The sequence below is a fragment of the Mastigoproctus giganteus genome, chromosome 6 (genome assembly GCF_048544385.1).
Source record: "Mastigoproctus giganteus isolate SK-2022 chromosome 6, ASM4854438v1, whole genome shotgun sequence".
Classification (NCBI taxonomy): domain Eukaryota; kingdom Metazoa; phylum Arthropoda; class Arachnida; order Uropygi; family Thelyphonidae; genus Mastigoproctus; species Mastigoproctus giganteus.
In genome coordinates, this window is record NC_143580.1 from 54,978,089 (window position 1) to 54,998,634 (window position 20,546).

At 37.2% G+C, this 20,546-nt stretch overlaps 1 protein-coding gene across 1 annotated transcript in view; it reads left to right on the forward strand.

Moving 5' to 3' along the window:
* Positions 1 to 20,546, forward strand: part of LOC150084288 (uncharacterized) — a 153,648-nt gene that overhangs the window by 13,585 nt on the left and 119,517 nt on the right. Inside the window, exons 2-4 of the mRNA XM_090376173.1 lie at positions 3,409 to 3,558; positions 16,621 to 16,908; positions 19,473 to 19,796. Coding sequence (XP_090232299.1) covers positions 3,409 to 3,558; positions 16,621 to 16,908; positions 19,473 to 19,796 — 762 coding nt within the window. The remainder of the gene's footprint in view (positions 1 to 3,408; positions 3,559 to 16,620; positions 16,909 to 19,472; positions 19,797 to 20,546) is intronic.

Below are 20,546 nucleotides of genomic sequence, written 5' to 3' on the forward strand. Positions count from 1 at the left end.
AGTATGGGCTTGGCATACCCAGGGTCCTGAGCTGGATATCATCATTCTTCTCTTTCTTGGTGATTCCCCTTCTACTTCTGACTCGCTTTCTCTCTCTCTTTCTCTCTCTCTCTCTCTCAGAGTAATTCAGAAATTTTTTTTCTTGGCTGGTGCAGCATAAGCCTCAGGTTGTTGTTGTTGTTGTTTGGTTTTTAGGAGCATTAGCAACTAAGGCCATATTGCTCCGGAATATGCGGTGGTCATTCCTTGACCTTTCCGCATCCTCCATATTTGGTGGTGACGGGCTCGAACCCCGGTCTAATCAAGAAGCGTGTGGTACGCACTGCTGCTCCTTCCCACCTGGCTACGGAGACGCCATAAGCCTCAGGCTTCCTTGCACCATATAGCTAATAATAATAATAATAATAAACTGTAGAGGCACTAAAGAACAACATTCAAGATGAAATTTACAGTTTAGACCTGATGTTTTGAGAAATGTGATGTTAAATGCACTGAAAACAGAATGCCTTTGTGAAACTGAAAATGGAGGTCACTTAAGTAACAGTTTTTCATAAATTAATTTTAATGATTATTCCATTAAATAAATTAATGTTTTCATTTTATTTCTTGTGTTTTTACTCAATTTTAAAAAAAATTTAGGCATTACAAACCCCTTTCATGACTTTTGACCCACTCTGTACAAGCTGCCTGTGTTTAGTAACAGTCGGCATTTATATGTTTATAATTTCTATAATTTATAAAATCAGCACAGGAAGATGTGGCCCTTTTAACATGCTTTGAGTCAGTGTGGGCTTACACAAGCCCAAATGAAGAAATTCTCTGGAATTTGGATCCAGAGGTTGATAAAGTTGATCAGATAATACATATATAAACAAAGAAGATATTACTGGAAATAAAAATATAAGATTAATGAAGAATATTTACTTTTTAAAATATTTTTATGATCTTTTACTTTTTAAAATATTTTTATGATCTTTTTTTTTTTCAATTAATTTTTTTTCTTTTTTTTTTCTTTTTTTTTTTTTGAAATTTTGAGTTTTGCTTTATTTTTGATGATCCTGTTTTAATGTTTGGCTACAAAATCAGTATAGGAAAAAATTAATATTTAAGAGCCTTTTATGTGCATAATTTTTTTCAGATTTTACAAGTCTCAAAATGCGAAAATTTATTTTTATTAATGAATTAGCTAATTCATTTATCGTAGTGATAAATGAATTAGCTAATTCATTTATCGTAGTTTTAATGCTCTGTGTAATAAAAATAAATTTTCGCATTATGAATCCAGAGCACGTAGGCCTGTTTTATTAAGTCTCAAAATTCCTTGAAAAAAACTCATTCTGGGTCTCATGATGTTATTTTGACTAACTGACTTTTTTATTCAAAAATATTTAATTTCAAAGAAAAAAAATATAATATTCCCTCTGTTGTATCAATATTTATTAATCAATGTTTTATTAACATATTTTTCTGTTATCATTAAAGATCTAATTCAGTGAAGACTGTATTTTCTAATCTTCCACATGTGTTTGACATTATATACAACTCTATTAAAACTAATCAATTTAATTTAATCGCAGAGCTGTTTGCAGTTATAACTTAGAAGTGCCATATTAGAAAAAAGAACAGATATCCAAATAAATTTTCATTCTGTGACTGTTAAAATTAAAAAAAAATTAAACTTAAATATAGCTCACAACCTTTAAAGCTTTCATTTCATTGTTAACAATTAATGTGAAGAATTCAGATAAAATTAAAATAAAATCATGACATAACAAAAAAGAATTCAGATAAAGTTAAAATAAAAACACTCACATAACAAAAATATAACAATAAAAGCAAACTTTTACAAATAATATGCACAGGGTAGGCTGCCGTTTCATTATATAATGAGATAAACAAGTGCATCAATCTTTACTTTCTAGAAGTAAAGAAACTTGTGTATGTTGTGGTGCCCTATGATGAAAGGCATTGCTTCCTAACAGATAGGAATAAATAAATATATATATGAACAGGTATTTATGACTTTGATTTCCAAAGAAGAGATGGTCTGCCTTTTTGTTATAAGGGCTTAAGAGAGAAAAAAATAATTTTCATTGCACTTGCTCCATATATTATATGCAAGAAAGATTTTTTTTTTAAAAATCTATAATCACACCTAAATTCTACTTAAATTTATGACTTTGATTTCCAAAGAAGAGATGGTCTGCCTTTTTGTTATAAGGGCTTAAGAGAGAAAAAAATAATTTTCATTGCACTTGCTCCATATATTATATGCAAGAAAGATTTTTTTTTTTAAAAATCTATTAACACTTAAATTATACATATTCATTTAGTCTTTGAAAAGTAGATAACTATTCAGTTATACTTGTTCCAGCTAAAACAGTTTAACTGGAACATGTTAATATAATCATAATTTAAGTATGGATTTTTATTAAAATAAGTTCCTTTATAACAAGTATCAATTATATATAGAATTTTTTTTTTTTTTTTTTTTTCAGATTTCATTAACTTATTATAAAGAACTTATATTGTGTATATACAGGGTGTCCACAAACCTCCTTTACAAAACTTAACCATTATTGTGTGAATAGGGTATACAAAATCTGAACAAACTTTCAGTCAATATCTTTGAAAGTTTTATTCATCAACTGGAAAATGTGCAGGCTGTAGTATTTGCAGTATGGAAGTATAATCACAAAACTGTAATCATGGTGGAATTTATCAACCCTGAGAAGATTACTTCCTTTTGTGCAATGAGGTTTCATGAAGCATACAAACCTTTCTTCTTTGGTGAAGCTACCATCACAGGCATCATGCATCTGGAAATTTTTCACAATTTCTTTATGCCGAACCATATGATAACAATGATGGTGACTGCTTTTCCAACAAGACAGAGCATTATTACATAAAGAAGTTTGTATATACCTCAACCACTACTGATCTTGACTCCTTTAGATTTTACTACCTGAGGATTTGTGAAAGTACAGGTGTGTGCAAGGAATCATTATGGAACTTAAACAATAAATTTGTGATGCAATTGGCTGCATTGACAAGACTATGATGTTCCAAATATGAGAGGAATTGGATTATAGGTGGGACATCTGTATAGTGTTACTAAAGGTGCCCGCATTGAACACTTCTAATTAAAACTTAAAGATATCCACTATTGCCTGGACATGGTTTCAGGTTTTTATCTTGTACCTAATCACACAACAATGCTTTAAGTTTTGTGAAGAAGGTTTGTGGAAGCACTGTGCTTATTACAACTTTTATTAATAGTCTTTAAAATTTAAGTAACAAAAAGAAAAAGTTTTTATTTCAGTATGTGTATTTTTGGAGTGTTTAATACAATTCAATGAAAGTTTGTTTTTAACAGCTTCTTATTTATTTTTTATTTTTTATTTACAGATATTTTAACTGTATCTGTGTGGCGTAAACCTGTTATTCACAAGGTGGGACCATCTGGAGAATGGAAATCAGTCTTTTGTACTACTGAATATACCATGACACACAATGCTACTAAAGCATCTTTTGCTCTGCTAAGAGGTGCTATTGATGGTAATTTTATTTTTGTTATTTCCACTGGGAAAAAAACAAGCCATTTAGCTTTAGTTCAGTCACATGATAATTTAAAAATATAATTTTTCTGAGCAAATACTACTTACTTCCCTTTCAGTTTTCATAAACTTTATGTTAGCAGCATGAGAAATGAAGAATAATTTTAGATAAAAAAGTATGACCAGTTATGAAGTTTAAAAAATTATTTGTCATTTTATTACTCTTATTGGGTAAGGTGGTAGATGACTCTCATTAACCAGTGCAATACCACCACTTTGCTTATTGGAGAAGTGGTGGAATCCATGTTTATTCTGGCTTATGTTACCTATCTATGAACAAATTCAATGGAAACGTTTGGTGAAACACAAGCAGTCGCTCTTGACATCTCAAAGGCTTTCAATCGTGTTTGGCATCTTCTAAACAAGCTTCCATCTTATGGTTTGCCAACTGTTTTTTGTAATTGGTTATAGGATGATGGTAGATGGCTCTCTGTCTTCAAACTTCTCCACTAATGCTGGTATCCCCCAAGGTTCAGTTCTTTCCCCCACTCTTTTCCTCTTGTATATTTAATGACCTTCTTCCCTTGACTGGAAATCTTATCCATAGTTTTGCCAATGATAGCACATTGCATTCCACTTTCCATTTTGAGAAATCTTGCCCTGCTCAATCAGCTTCAACTTCTCAAATATCTGCTACCAATTCCTTAAATGCCGATCTCCAGGTAATGGTAATTCTCCAGTGGTGCAAAGACAACTTAGTTGATTTCAATCCTTTTAAAATTCAATCTTGTCTTACAACTCACAAAAAGGATTCTTCTGCTGCTATGCTTATCTTTGGTGACACTCTGATTTCTAGGCAAAATGATATTTCTCTTTTGGAGATTATCCTGACTTCTAATCTCTCTTGGCACAAGCACATTACAAATATTGCTTCCTCTGCATCTAAAAAACTTGGTTTTCTGTTTCGCTCTCGGTGTTACTTTTCTTCAAAACAGCTGTTCAATCTGTACAAATCACAAATCCACCCTACCATGGACTATTGTTCCCACATCTGGGACGGTGCACCCAAAACCTCTCTCAGGCTTCTAGATTCCATTCAGATGAGGGCAGTCAGGTTAATTAATGACTCCTCTCTAACAGAGTCTCTCCACTCACTGTCCCATAGATGTACTGTTTCTGCTGCATGCCTCTTCTACAGATACTTCCATGGGCACTGTTCTTCTGAATTGGTTTCTATGATTTCCACTCTGTCTTTCAAAACAGTCCAAACATGTGCCGCCACCAGCCAACATCCATTTACTGTCCAACTTCAAACTCACAGAACCAACTTTTCATCTTCCTCGTTTACTCATTCAGCTGCCATTTTCTGGAACAACCTTCCTTGATACTTATTTCCTGAAAATTAGTCTAAAGAAGTTCAAGTCAACAAATATCTTCTTTCATCTTCTCAACCTCCAACTCAAGCACAGTACTAAGTACTATAGGTTCTAATACCTCTCGTGTTTGCGTTTTCATAAAAAATAAAAAAAAGGTTTATACAAAATTAGTGTATAAGTAATTTTTTTTTATTATACAGGGTGATTCACAAAGATATGGCATGATTTAAGGAGTTGATTTCTGAGGCAATTTTGAGTTAAAAAGTGCATACAAACATAGGACAGATTCTAAATGATTACAGAGCTGTGACTGTTTGAATCTTAGAAAAAGCAGTTATGCATAACATAAAATAAAAATAACAACAATAGAAACATAAATATAACTGATAAAGTTTTGATTGTTTTATTTAGGAAATTTACAGTCTGTGTTTAAATATGCATGCAAGTATGGTTAGAATAGATTCTCAAAAACACCATCTTCAACTTCAGTGCATTTCGCCCCTCATATGTGAATTATGTCTGCTGCTCACCTAAGCTCGTCGAGGCTGTCTTTTGTGTAGGTTACACCATTCAATTACACCCTCCATAGAGTGATATATCAACTATGTAGTATACTACACTCCGGGTAGTGGAGAATGAAAAAGACTTGGGCATTGTGCAGTCAGATATGAAGTTTTCTGAGCAGTGCAGACAGACTGCAAGAGTAGCTCATGGTGTCTTGTCAATGATATACAAGAATTTTTCTAGCAGAGACAAGGAGGTGATTATCCCCTTGTATAAGTAAATGGTCAGGCCACACATTGAGTATTGTATACAGATTTGGAGGTCTCATTTTAGGAAGGATGTAGAGCTGCTGGAATGAGTACAGGGAAGGGAATCGAGATTGGTGAATGGAACAAAGGGTTGCATTTATGAAGAAAGGCTTAAGTTCTGCTAAGGCCTCGAATGGTTTGAGCAAGCTCAGTGCTGATGGAATTCTTCCTCTTGCCCAGATTAATAGCCTGAATGCACATAAATTAAAATTGAGGAAAGACAGTTGTAGAATAGATGTGTGAAAATTTGCCATTAGCCAGCAGGTGGTTGATTGCTGGAACAAACTTCCATCTGCCATGGAAGTTGAGAGCTTAAATAAATTCAAGGCAGAACTAGACAAACATTTGGAATGAATGGATGGGTTAAATGGGAAGGTTTTTCTGATGCTAATGCTGTATAAGCTTGCTTTCTTGCATTATATGCCTCTACTAATGCTAATATGCAATCAAGTAATGCTTCTCTTGTTTGCACTTCTGTGTAATATACAAGATCCCAGAAGCAAAAATCTAAAGCGTTATAATCCTGTGACCTAGGTGGCCAATTTTTTGAACTACTTGACTGATCCATCATCCAGGGAACCACTCATTGAGGCGAGCAATCACTACATGGGAACAATGAGGAGGAGCTCCATCATGTTAGAAATGCATTGTGTAGCCAAAGATACATCTTTTAACATTTTGTGGAAATTTGTTTTGCAAAAATTGTAGTTAGACCTGTTCAGTGAGTTGACCCTGAAAAATAAATGGACCAGTCAACTGATCATAGAGGATTCGCCACCAAACATCAACATTGAATCAGCGTTGAAATTGCTTTCACAGTGGCATGAGTATTCATTTCCAACCAGACATTGCAATTGTATGTATTATTTGTGTGTGTACACACGCGCGCTTGTTTTGGGCTTCATTACTGAATAGGATGTAAGAGTGCAAATAGCAGTTGTCGTTAAGCCAATTGCAGAATTCAAACTCAGGCAGCATTAGCATTAGTAAAGGCATATGATGCAAAAAAGCAAGCTTATGCAGCATCAGCCAAAAAAAAAAAACAACACACTTCCATTTCACCCCTCCGTTTGTTCGAAATATCTATCCAGCTGAGCCTTAAATTTATTTAGGCTATCAACTTCCACAACAAGGGATGTGAGTCTGTTCCACCAACCAACTACCCGCTGGCTAAAGGCAAATTTCCGCACATCTATCCTATATCTGTCTTTCCTCAATCTGAATTTATGCCCTCTCAGGTGATTATTCTGAGCAAGAGGAAGAATCCCATCGGCATTGAGCATGCTCAAACCATTCAAGGGTTTATACACCTCTATCAGATCACCTTGCTCGCCGGCGCCTAGTCTCCAGACACTATAATTTGCAAAACGTAAGCCTTTCTTCGTAAGAACAACCCTTTATTCCATTCACTAATCTTGTTGCCCTTCTCTGTACTCATTCCAGCATCTCTACATCCTTCTTGAAATGAGGCCTCCAGACCTGTATACAGTACTCAAGGTGTGGCCTGACCATTTCCTTATACAAGGGAATAATCAGCTCCTTATCCCTGCTAGAAAAATTCCTGTATATCGTTGACAAGACACCATGAGCTACTCTTGCAGCCCGTCTGCACTGCTCAGAGAACTTCATATCTGGCTGCACAATAGCCCCCAGGTCCTTTTCATTCTCTACCACTGTCAGTGTAGTACCACAGAGTTGATACGTTGCTCTGGTGTTGCTGTTTCCCATATGTAGTACTTTACATTTATCAATGTTAAACTTCATTTGCCACCTCACAGCCCATCTGCTCAACCTTTCCAGATCCTGTTGCAGCAGCATAGCATCAGTAGTGTATTTAACAACCCTGCCAACCTTTGTATCGTCTGAAAACTTGGACATTAAGCTTGATATACCATCATCAATATCATTTATAAATACAGAAAACAACACTGAACCCTGAGGGACTCCACTAATAACATTAGTCCACGATGAGCAGTTTCCATTTATTACCACTCTCTGTCTTCTCCCACTCAACCATCCCATTATCCATAGCAGCAATTTGCCTCCAATGCCACACTGCTCCAATTTGTGCAGCAGTCTTCCATGTGCAACAGTATCAAAAGCCTTTCTAAGATCCAAATATATAATATCAAAGTTATTCCCTGCATCCAGTTCTTTTGTGACTGTATCATAGTATGCAATCAAATTGGTCAGGCAAGACTTTCCCTTAACAAAACCATGCTCTGTCTGAGCTATAACTGAAGTCTTGTCTAGATGATCCTGCAGTGCTTCTTTAACCAGTGCCTCCATTAATTTTCCTGGAACAGAAGTTAAACTCATAGGTCTATAATTACTTGTGTCAGCCTTTCATCCTCCTTTGTGAATTGAGGTCACATTTGCACATCTCCAGTCCACGGGTACCTCCTCTGAGTGCAAGGAAACTCTCATAATTATGGCTAAGGGTTTGCTTACTTCCTTTGCTGCCTCCTTTAATATAATTGGATAGATCCCATTCACCCCAGTTGCCTTTCTTGTGTTTATCTTCAACAATTTCTCCTCCACTTTACTCTCAGTTATTACAAGATTATCTAGCTTACTGCCAAAGTTGAATACACCCCTGGCATTCCCCTCGCTGAATAGCTCCTCATGTGTGAATGTCAATGCAAAATATTCATTTAGTTTGTTAGCTACCTGAGCAGGATTATCAACAGTTGAACCATCCATATCAAGTGGACCAATCTGATTCATCCCCTTCCTTCTAGAGTTTACATAAGTAAAGAACTCTTGCTGTTTTTCTTTGCATCCTTTGCCAAAGATTTCTCATAATCTGCCTTCGCCTGCCTATCCTCCTTTGTAACTTGGTTACAGATCAGCTTATATCTATCATAGACTTCTGTGTCACATGTTAATTTATATATATCCCATGCATTTTTCTTCTCTGCCATATGTCTCATTAGTTCATCTGACATCCACTTAGGCCTAAACCTTGAACAATATTTCTTAGTTGGTGTGTAAAGCCTAGTATCTTCCAAGATAAGTTATATGAATGCTTCCCATTTTGAATTTGCTGTTGGTAACATCATCAGTTGGTCCCACTGTATAGAATTTAAATACTGTCTCAGACCATCATAGTCACCTTTATGAAAGCAAAAACCCTTCCCTTTACCCCTGATGGTAGTTACCTCTTTGAGTAAATCCCACTTCAGCACACTGTGACCACTACCACCTAGTGGTTCCTTTATCTGCAGATTCTTAATGCATGAAGAATCACTACTGATAATCAGATCAAGAGTATTACTCCCTCTAGTTTCCTCCCAAACATGCTGATGTAGAAAACAATCATTCAATAAATCCACAAAAGCCTTGCTAGTGTGTGAGTGACCAATCCACAAATTCCAGTCAATATCTAGGAAATTAAAATCCCGTAATGCTTATGTCACACCAAACTGATTTGACACTACACTGTCCAGCGATGTTGACTGGCTTCACTTCCTTGGATTTTATGTGTTTCTTAACTAATAGCATAACCCCTCCTCTCTTCCTATCCTGTGTATATTCTTTCTGTACACAGGGCGCCTCCATAGCCAGGTGGGAAGGAGCAGCAGTGTGTAGCACATGCTTCTTGATTAGACCAGGGTTTGAGCACGTCACCACCAAATACGGAGGATGTGGAAAGGTCAAGGGAATGACCATCGAATGACCCCGGAGCAATATGGCCTTAGTTGCTAATGCTCCTAAAAACCAAATAACAGACAAACAAACAAACAACAAACTTTCTCTACACATTGTACTCCCCGAATTCCAGTTCCGCATTCCTTATATCTGTGTGACACCACGTCTCTGAAATCCCAATAATATCTGCCTTTGATGTTTTGAGCAATACCTTAAATTCATCAAATTTATTTACCAAACTCCTAGCATTGGTGCACACACAAGTATACGTGCACCTGTTCCTATTCTTAGCTACCCTAACACAACCCATGTGTTTACTTGTACCACAATGACTTCCAGCAGTCTCTGAAATATTCTGCATTCTGTTTTCCAGGCTGCTGCTCATTCCAATAGAAGCAGTGCAAGAATCACTTTCACTTCTGCCAGTGGCTACTGTTAATCTATTAGTCCTTGTATCCCTCCAAGCTAGCAGTTTTCCGACCCGCCTAACACTGCCTCAATAGCATCAGCAAATATTCTTGCGCCTTTTCTATTTAAGTGTATCCCATCCCTGTAGAAGCAGTCTCTCCTGTTAACAAGTACAGACCAGGCTGAAAAAAAAATTCTACCCCTTGAGCCTTGCACAATCTTTCCAGGGCCAAATTGATTGACAAGGCTTTCATCATATACTCCCTCCTATCGTGTCTGGGCAGAATTGCAGATACTTTCAAATTCAACCCTAATTCACGGCTTTTTTTCAACAGTGACCTGTACTTGTTAAGTTATTCTGCCGGTCTCCTACTCGAGGGCCCCTAGGTTCGAGATGTTGAACATGTTTGTGCAGGGTTCTCCATACTCTTGATTGGGAAACACTGCAATGCATGGATATCCTTTGTGTACTAGCATGAAGACTGTGCTGTACTACCTCAATGATGTTCTCTTGCTCATCTATATCATGTCAAACTGCAAGCTTGTATGGGATATGAATGAGAAGTGAGCCAGTATCTTGCTATTTGGAAAACGTGGCTAATAACTTGTTGATTCAGACCTCTGCAGTTCAGAAAATGTCACTGGTATTTGGTGACAGCAGGAACAGCATTTTCATTACAGAATCCGTGGAAACAGCAACAAAATCTGTGTAACTCCACTAATATGTTTGTTTTTGTTATTTTGTTATTTGGTTTTTAGGAGCAACTAAGGCCATATTTCTCCGGGAATATGCGGTGGTCATTCCCTGAACTTTCCGTATCCTCCGTATTTGGTGGTGACGGGCTCGAACCCCGGTCTAATCAAGAAGCACATGTGCTACGCACTGCTGCTCCTTTCCACCTGGCTATGGAGGCACCCCCAACTTCACTAATAACAGACCACGAAGAGCACAGTGTCCATTGATAACCGTCATGTTGGAAATGCATTGTGTAGCCAAAGGTACACAGCAGTGGGCACAGCAACAAAATTTGTGTAACTCCACTAATAACAGTCCAAGAAGAACAGTGTCCACTGATAACCACTGTCTGTCTTCTACCACTCAAACCATCCTGTTATGCATATCAGTAACTTACCCTTAATGCTACACTGCTACAATTTGTACAGCAGTCTTTTATGTGCAACAGTATCAAAAGCTTTCCTGAAATCCCAGTATATGATACCAGAATTATTTTTTACATCCAGTCACTGCATTATATTATATAATCAAATTGGTCAGACAAGATCTCCCCTTAACAAACCTACACTGTGACTGAAGTATAACTGCCTCCTGTCTAGATGGTTCTGCATTGCTTCTGTAACCAGTTATTCCATTATTTTCCCTGGAACAGAAGTTAAGCTAACAGGTCTGTAATTACTTATGTCACTCTTTGATCCCCCTTTTTGAATTGGGGATACATTTGCACATCTCCAGTCCACACGGTTCTCCCACTGAATCTAAAGATGCTTTCATAATTATGGCTAAGAGTTTTCTTATCTCCTTTGCTGCCTTTCTTAATATAATTGGATAGATTCTATCCATGTCAGGTGCCTTTTTTTTGTTTAACTTCAGCAATTTTTCTTCCACTTTCCTCTCAGTTATCACAAAACCATTTAGAACAATGTTAGAGGTTGATAAACGTCTGGCATACATCTTCCTGAAGAATTCCTCGTGCATGAATGTAGATGCAAAATACCTATTCAGCCTGTCATTTGGTCTAATTGATGTCAATGACATCAATTAGACCAATGCGATTCAGTTCCTTCCTTCTACTGTTATTTACTGTAAGTAAAGAAGTCTTTGCTTCTTTTCTTGATATTCTTTGCCAGAGACTTCTCTTAATATGCCTTGGCATGCCTAACCTCCTTTGTGACTTGATTGCAGACTAGTTTATGTCTACCATATGCTTCTGTATCACCTAATAGTTTATATGCATCTCATGCATTTTTGTTCTGTGCCAAGTGTCTCAATAGTTCATCTGACATTGATTTAGATGTAAGCTTTGAACAGTATTTCTTCATTGATATGAAAACCCTAGTAGCATATTTGATTACTTCCCTGAATACTCCCATTTAGAATTTGCTGTTGGTAACATCATCACTTGGTTCTACTGCACAGAATTTAAAAACTGTCTGAGACCACTATCATCACCCTTATGAAAGCAAAAGCCTTTCCCTTTACCCTTGACATTAGTTATGTCTTTAATTAAATTCCACATTAGTACACTGTGATCACTGCCTAGTGGTTCTTTTATCTGCAGATTCTTAATGCATGAAGAATCACTGCTGCTAATCATATCCAGAGTATTACTCTCTCTTGTTTCCTTTGTAACATGCTGCTGCTGCTGCTGCTGTAGAAAATAGTCATCCTGTAAAACCAAAAAAGTTTTGCTAATGTGTTTGAGAGACCAACCCACAAATTCCAGTCAATATATGGAAAGTTAAAGTCCCCCATTATAAGATATTCTGATTTACTGGCCCACTGTGCTCTGTTTCTCTATATATAGCTGTTTGTTGTACTCATTATAATCATTAGACCTACAACACAGTCCTACCCACATTTTTGCTTTCCCAGTGCTTATGTCACACCAAACTGACTCAGCATTGCACTGGCTACCCATGTCAACTGCCTTAGATTTTATGTGCCTCTTAACTAAGAGCATAACCTCTCCTCTCCTGCCCTGTCTGTCCTTTCTGTACATTGTACTCCCCATATATTCAAATTCTGCATCCCTTATATCAGAGTGACACTGCATCTCTGATATCCTGACATTGTCTTCATTTGATGACCTGACCTGACCAGCACTTCCAATTCATCAGATTTATTTACTGTGCCTCTGGCATTAGTGTACATTATTGTTATTATTATATTAGCTATAAGGTGCAAGGAAGCCTGAGGCTTATGCTGCACCAGCCAAAAAAAAAAAAAAAAAAAAATCCCGTGTTACCCTGAGAGAGAGAGAGAGAGAGAGAGAGAGAGACAGTAGGTATGCAGGCATACATGTCAGAATTAGAAGGTAATCACCAAGGAAGCAAGAAAGAGAAGAATGATGATATTCAACTCAGGATCCTGGCTTTGCCAAGCTCATAGTCACCAGATATGAGCCTCTGGGGCAATGAACCTGTTGTTACTCTTAGTTACCTGACCTGATACAATCCATGTATTTCCTTATTTCATGGTGATCCACAGCAAGCCTTGAACTTCCTGGTACCTTGCTTTTCAGGCTATTGCATGTTCCAATAGAAGCAATGCAAGAATTACTTTCACTTCTGCCGCAGTTATTGTGAATCTATTAGTCTATATATCCCCCATGCAGTTTTCCAATCCGCTTAAGACTGCCTCGATGCCATCAGCAAATATTCTTGCACCCTTTCTATTTAAGTGCATCCCAACCCTGTAAAAGCATTCTCTCCTATTAACAAGCACAGACTGCACTGAGAAAAATTCTACCCCATGCGCCTTGCACATCTGTCCAGGGCCATATTGATTGACAAGGCTTTCAACATATATTCCCTTCTATCATGTCTGTAGAATTGCAGACACTCTCAAATTTAATCATCCTAACTCCCAACTTTTTCTCAACATTGCTCTGTAGGACAGACTTGTGTAGTTGAGACCCACTAATTAGCGGGTCTCGACTTCACAAGTTTTCTGTCCAACATATCTAATAAAGTTTTGACACTATAGGATTCCCACAATGTAATTGCTGTGTAGTTGTTAAGTAAATCCTTGGATCTCCTACTCTTAATATTGTTAGTGCCAGCATGTACAAGAGTATTACCTTTTTTGCCATTAAAAGATGATATCTGCTGAACGATGTCATCAACTTTTCTCTGTGGTAGACTTACCCTGGTCCTATTCCACTGATCCTTTTTGCATAATATATTTCCCATTTGACAATAGAGTCACCAACAATGGCTATCTCCCGTGCAACCAGTGCATTCTGCCTTGGGGGTTGCCGCTGTGTTGCCTGATGTGCAAGTGCAAGCTCTGGCATTGAGGTGGGCTACTGAGAGCATGATGGACCTCCCATCTTAATTTCTTTGAGTTGTCTTTGCAGCTTCTCTTGGTAAAAACAAATGACATAGTCTAATCCAAATCAGGATTTCCATTTTTTTTATCCCACTAAGTTCCTAATATATTAATATTATTATTTTTGTTACTGTTATAACTGATTTTCTTCTTTATACATGTACTGTAAATGAGTGCTCTGTAGTGCATGTTTTGCCTTAATAAAATAAAAACAAAGCCCAATTGTAGTTTTATTTGAGAGATATGGGAAAGGGCTGTATATATATATATATATATATATATATATATAGACTTAAAAGATGAAATAAGTAGAGATCCTCAGAGCTTTGAATTTAGTAATGTTGCTGAAAACAAAACTTTTGTTCCAAAAACACTGAAAATAAAAATAGTTTGTTACTTAAGTTCTGAAACAAAATACAAAGTTCACAGCATAACCTCCTTTAATCACAGAAAAATCTTGATATTAGATTGCGATTACTTTCATTAGTAGACTTTTAAGGGATGAGTTATGAGTGAAAATGTAATATTAGCATTAGCAGAGGCATACGATGCAAGAAAGCAAGCTTATGCAGCATCAGCCAAAAAAAAGTTCTCCCATTTCACTCATCTATTCACTCCAAAATGTTGTCCAGTTCAGCCTTAAATTAATTTAAGCTATCAATTTCCACAACAAGAGATGGAAGTCTGTTCCAGCAATCAACTACCCACTGGTTAAAGGCAAATTTCTGCACATCTATTCTACAACTGTCTTTCCTCAGTTTGAATCTACACCCCCTCAGGTTCTTAATCTGAGCAAGAGGAAGAATCCCATCAGCATTGAGCTTGTTCAACCCATTGGAGGCCTTATACACCTCAATCAGATCACCTCACATGTGCCTAGTCTCCAGATGCTACAATTTGCAGAACTTAAGCCTATCTTGGTAAGAACACCTCATTCTTGTCCTCCTTTGTACTTGTTCTGGAAACTCTACATCCTTCCTAAAATGAGGCCTCCAGACCTGTACACAATATTCAAGGTGTGGCCTGACCATTGCCTTGTACAATGCGATAATCACCTCCTTGTCCCTGCTAGCAGGATTCCTATATATCATTGACAAAACTCCATAACCTGCTCTGGCAGCCCATCTGCACCGCTCAGCGAACTTCATATCCATCTGCACAATTACCCCCAAGTCTTTTTCATTCTCCACTTCCCTGAGTGTAGTACCACACAGTTAGTACATTTCTCTTGGGTTACTGCTATCCATGCAGTACTTTGCATTTGTCAATGTTAAATTTCAATTGCAACTTCTCAGCCCATATGCCCAACTTATCTAGATCCAGTTGCAGTAACATGCTGTCTTCACTGTCATTAACAACCTTGCCAACCTTTGTAACATCTGCAAACTTAGACATTAAGCCTGATATACCCTCATTAATATCATTGATGAATACATAAAACAACAATGGGCCCAGCACTGAAATCAGGGAACTACACCAATAACATTAGTCCAAGAAGAGCAATATCCATTGATTGCCACTCTCTGTTGTCTCCCACTCACCCACCCCTTTATCCGGCGCCTCCGTAGCCAGATGGGCAGGAGTGCGTAGCACACGCTTCTTGATTAGACCGGGGTTCGAGCCCATGACCACCAAGTATGGAGGATGTGGGAAGGTCAGGGAATGACCACCGCATATCCCGGAGCAATATGGCCTTAGTTGCTAATGCTCCTAAAAACCAAATAACAAACAACAAACCGCCCCTTTATCCATTGCAGCAACTTGCCCTAAATGCCATATCAAAAGCTTTCCTGAAATCCAAGTATATGATATCATAATTATTCTTTGCATCCAGTTCCTTTGTGACCACATCATAGTATCCAATCAAATTGGTCAGATAAGACTTCCCCTTGTCTGACCTTGATTTTCAGGCTATTGCATGTTCCAGTAGAAGCAGTGCAAGAATTAAAGAACTCTTTGCTGTTTTCCTTTGCATCCCTTTCCAAATATTTCTCGTAATCTGCCTTCGCCTGCCTAACCTCCTTTTTGACTTGATTACAGACTAGGTTATATCTGCCATAGGCTTCTGTGTCACATGATAATTTATATGCATCCCATGCATTTTTCTTCTCTGCCACGGTCCCCATTAATTCATCTGACATCCATTTAGGCCTAACTTGAACTTTGAACAGTATTTCTTAGTTAGCCTAGTAGCTTCCAAGATTAAGTCCCTGGAGGCTTCTCATTTAGAATTCACCATTGGTAACATCTACAGTTGATCCCCCTGTATAGAATTTAAAAATTGTCTGAGACCACTGTTCACCTTTACGAAACCAATAGCCCTTCCCTTTACTGTTGATGGTAGTTACATCTTGAAGTAAATCCCACATCAGTATACTGTGATCACTATCACCCAGTGGTTCCTTTATCTGCAAATTCGTAATGCATGATTAATCACTGTTGATAATCAGATCAAGAGTATTACTCCCTCTGGTTGCCTCTCAAACATTGCCTCTCTTTATTATAAACTAACAGAACATATTTTATATGTTCTGTGTTAGTTTATAATAAAGCTTATCATATTTATGTTAATAATATTCCAAAATTGTTTAAGTTAGCAGCACTTAAATAATTTCATATTAAGGCTACATTTTGTGTAGATCTTCAGAAGATATTAACACTTTTTCTGGGTTTGTTTGTTATTTCAAATGTTTTATTTTAAAATTAAGTGTATAATCATTTATGTAATTACAATTTTTTTTTTTTAGGCCTTTTGCTTGGTTCTCAAATAGCCACATTGGACAGTGTGAATGAGCTTAAATTAAGCAAGTTATTACGCATGTACTATAGTCCTCAAGGTATAACTGGTGAACTTGGAGGCATGTCTTACTGCACTCGAGAAAATGGCATTAGATCTGTTTTCGATGATTTGAAGACACAAGCCAAAAATTTTGCTATGTTATTTGGTGAATGTACTCAAAATAAAAAGAGTGTCCAAATTCTAGATGAAATTCTTTCAAATTTTGAGCAATCACTTTCTGAAATCTTGGCAGTTGGTAAGTATCTTCTGTCTGTTTAGGTCAGTGATGGCAAATCAATGGTATATGCACCACCATGCATAGGAAAGTACAGAGGCTTGTAGCCACTCATAAATAGTTTGTACTATAAAAAAAGTATATTTTATTTGATGACAATTTTGTTTCATGGTCTGTCAGCTATACCTAGCCATGTAGTTGATAGACCATAAAACAGATCTTTAGAATAGAATAGAATTGCAGTCTATCATTGCTGTATGTCTATCATTGCTGCAATCTTTAATTGCAGCAATGATAGACATACAATTAGTCCCGTCACAGCATGGTGGTGCCAGGGGTTACACTTGCATCTTAAAAATGCAAGTGTAATTGCGCACAAAATTATGTTGTAACAAAATTTCTATCAGAAACACTAAAATACTGTTAAAATTTTATATAAAAAAATACTATTTACTAATTTTATTCAGTTTTTTTTTTTTATATGGCATGCAAAAATTGTTATATTTTTAGCATTAAGATAAAATTTTTTAAAACTTTTTACTCACCTCTGCAAACTTTGTGTTTATTCCAGTTATAAACTTTTTTCAGTAGTTTTATTGCACTTTGGATTTATATTACTTGAGACAATTTTCATGCTCTCTTGCATATTAAACTGTGCAGAAGTACATGAAAGCAATATTGTTTATCATTGTCCCAACCTTTGTATCTTCAACAAATGTTGACATCATATGCATTCATCAACATTATTAACAAATATCAGAAACAACAAAAGATCCAGTATTGATCCCAGCTGAAGACCCAACAGGGTCTTGAGTGGGATTCAGTACTGGATGGGGTGATCCCAGGTTTTTCTAAAGGGGAAAGCTAAAGCAGTTCTGGGGAACTGCTTTAGCCTTCAGCTTTAGCATTTAGCTTTTAGCTTTAGCATTAAGTTTTAATCACCATGTAGTAGTAAAAAACTGTGCTTTATTTGCATTGCAGATGGGGAACTATGGCCTCTTTAGTCCCTACCTAGAACTGCTCCTTTTTTATTCTGGTGACACTGTTCCAATTTATAGAAAAAAAAAGGTGTTCTGTGGAACAGCATCAAAAACCTTCCTTAAGTCTAAATGTATAATGTCAAACTTATTCTTGCATCCAGTTCTTTCATAACACCCTCATGACAGATTTTCAGAAGGGATAGACATGATCTCCCTTTATCAAACCCATGCTGTATTTCTGGTATAATTCCATTCTGTCCAAATTCTGCAGTAAATCTTTAATCATGGATTCCATAATTTTTCCTGCCAAAATAACTGAACTGAGAAGTCTGTAATTACCTATTTCACCTTTACCATAATCTTTGTAAACTGGAGAGATAATTTCACATCTCCAATTTGCTAGGACTTCACTTGGGTCCAGAAATGCATGCATGTTTAATAGAAGAATGTCAATTATCTGCTCAGTTTCTCTCTGAACAGTAGTGGTGTCAGTGGCTTTGTATTATTTTTTCATTTATATACGGTCAGACCTCTCTTTAATGAACTTCCATATAGCAAAATTTTCTAGGTAGCGAACTTTTTTGATTTCCCCTTGGTCATTACATTGACAATAGTTTGTGTATAATGAAGAAAATTTCCATATAACGAACTGATTTTGAGAGACCTGGGTATGCATTGTTCGCACCTCTGGCCATTAAGCAATAAAACTGATATCTGCAATAAGGCCTCTGAGGTTGGGATTATTCATACTACCAATTTTAGACACACACACCAACCGTTTATGCCTGGTTGAATAATGAAATAAAATAAAATAAAATGATAGAAAAGACTGTAAAATAATATTTACAAAAAACTTTTAATCATTTACAAAAAACTAAACTATAACAAAAGTAAAATAAGTAAATAAGTTAAAATGCATTAAAATATAAATATAAAAGCGATAAAAAGACGATAAAAAACACTAGAGCTTTCGGAGGTGTCTTCCTCCTTCCTCAGTAATAGTGAGACTTAAATGACACATCCTTAAATACCAGGTTCACGGCACACGTGGATGACCAGGCGCATACTCAGCATTCCTTTCACTTGTGCCGGAACTGGAAGTAGGCTGGACACGTGGAAAATTAAAACGTTTGTCTCTTGTCAAAACCACCGCCTCAAAAAGGGGGTGAAGCCTAACTCCCCTGTCTCTGTTTATACTATTGTTACCAGAGGATCCAATCCACAGACTTTCCAGCCACTTGCGGTCCCAGAATCTGTGCGCCCGGTCAAGGATGACAGCGTTGTCGGGGGAGATCTGGTGTTGTTTTTCCCAATAGTGCTCGGCAATGGCGGATTTATTGAGCTCTGCGGTCCGTATCGCTCGTGAATGTTCTCCCAGACGGTCCTTGAGACGCCGTCCTGTCTCCCCCACGTGTAGATTGTCCCCCCTACACCTGATAGGTGTGAAGAGGTTAGTTCTGGAGAGGACGAATAGGATTACCTATTCTTATAAACAGAGACATATTAGGAAGTTTCACACATTATTAGAGGAGCAGTCCACTGTATTTAGGGGTAGCGACCATTCCAACTTTATTCAGAATTTAAGTGACAAATCGTTAACTCAAGAACAAGAGAGACTATTGGCTCTTGGACCTAAGTTTGCATTGCTACCCCCTAAACCTCCAATTACCGAAACATCTATGGGTATTGAGAGGGCAATTAGCAAGTTACCTGAACATATTGCTAATCAAATTCGTGTTAAAGCTGTCGTCATCCTGGGCCAAGCAAAAACGATTGCTCCAAATCTTACTCCGAAACAGAAGAAAGCACTAGAAGAACTTAAACGGGACGAAGATATTATAATCCTACCAGCAGATAAAGGCAGATCAACTGTGGTATTAAACAAAGAAGATTACCACAAGAAAGCGTTAGACTTATTAGGTGATAATTGTACTTATAAGATTGTTCACAGAAACCCCTTGGCTAGCTTAGAACAGCGTGTAAATAAGATGCTACTTTCCTGGCTAAAGATGGAAAAGATTCCAAAGGACAAGTATTGGTCCATGCATGCAACAGGGTGTCGACTGCCCAGATTTTATGGGTTACCTAAGACACACAAGGAGAATGTTCCATTACGGTCCATAGTTTCCTTCATTGGTAGCCCTACGTATGCTTTATCTAAATATCTGGCGCAGCTGATTTCCCCAGTTGTGGGGCGGTCCACGTTGGTCATTGGAGACAGTGCGGAATTTGTGAACTTTGTAAGGAGTCAAGAAATAGGGGAGGACGAGATGATGATGTCATTAGATGTTATATCATTATTTACTTGTATCCCCATAGCACATGGGGTAGAATGTGTAAGGTTGGCTTTACAAAATGATAATACTTTAAGTGCTAGATCCCACCTAAACATAGAAGATATATGTGGTGCTGTTGAATTATGTCTTTCTAGTACAACCTTGGTTTTCCAAGGAGTGATGTATAAACAGGTTCACGGTACAGCCACGGGTTCTCCAATCAGCGCCATTGTTGCAAATCTGGCTATGGAGGAATTTGAGAATAGGGTTTTCGCAAGATTGGAGTTCCCTATGCGTAAGTGGAAACGATATGTTGATGACACGTTTACTATTGTAAGGAAGGGGAGAGAGGAAGATGTGGTCTCGTTTCTCAATGGTTTCTCCCCCTTCATAAAATTTACCT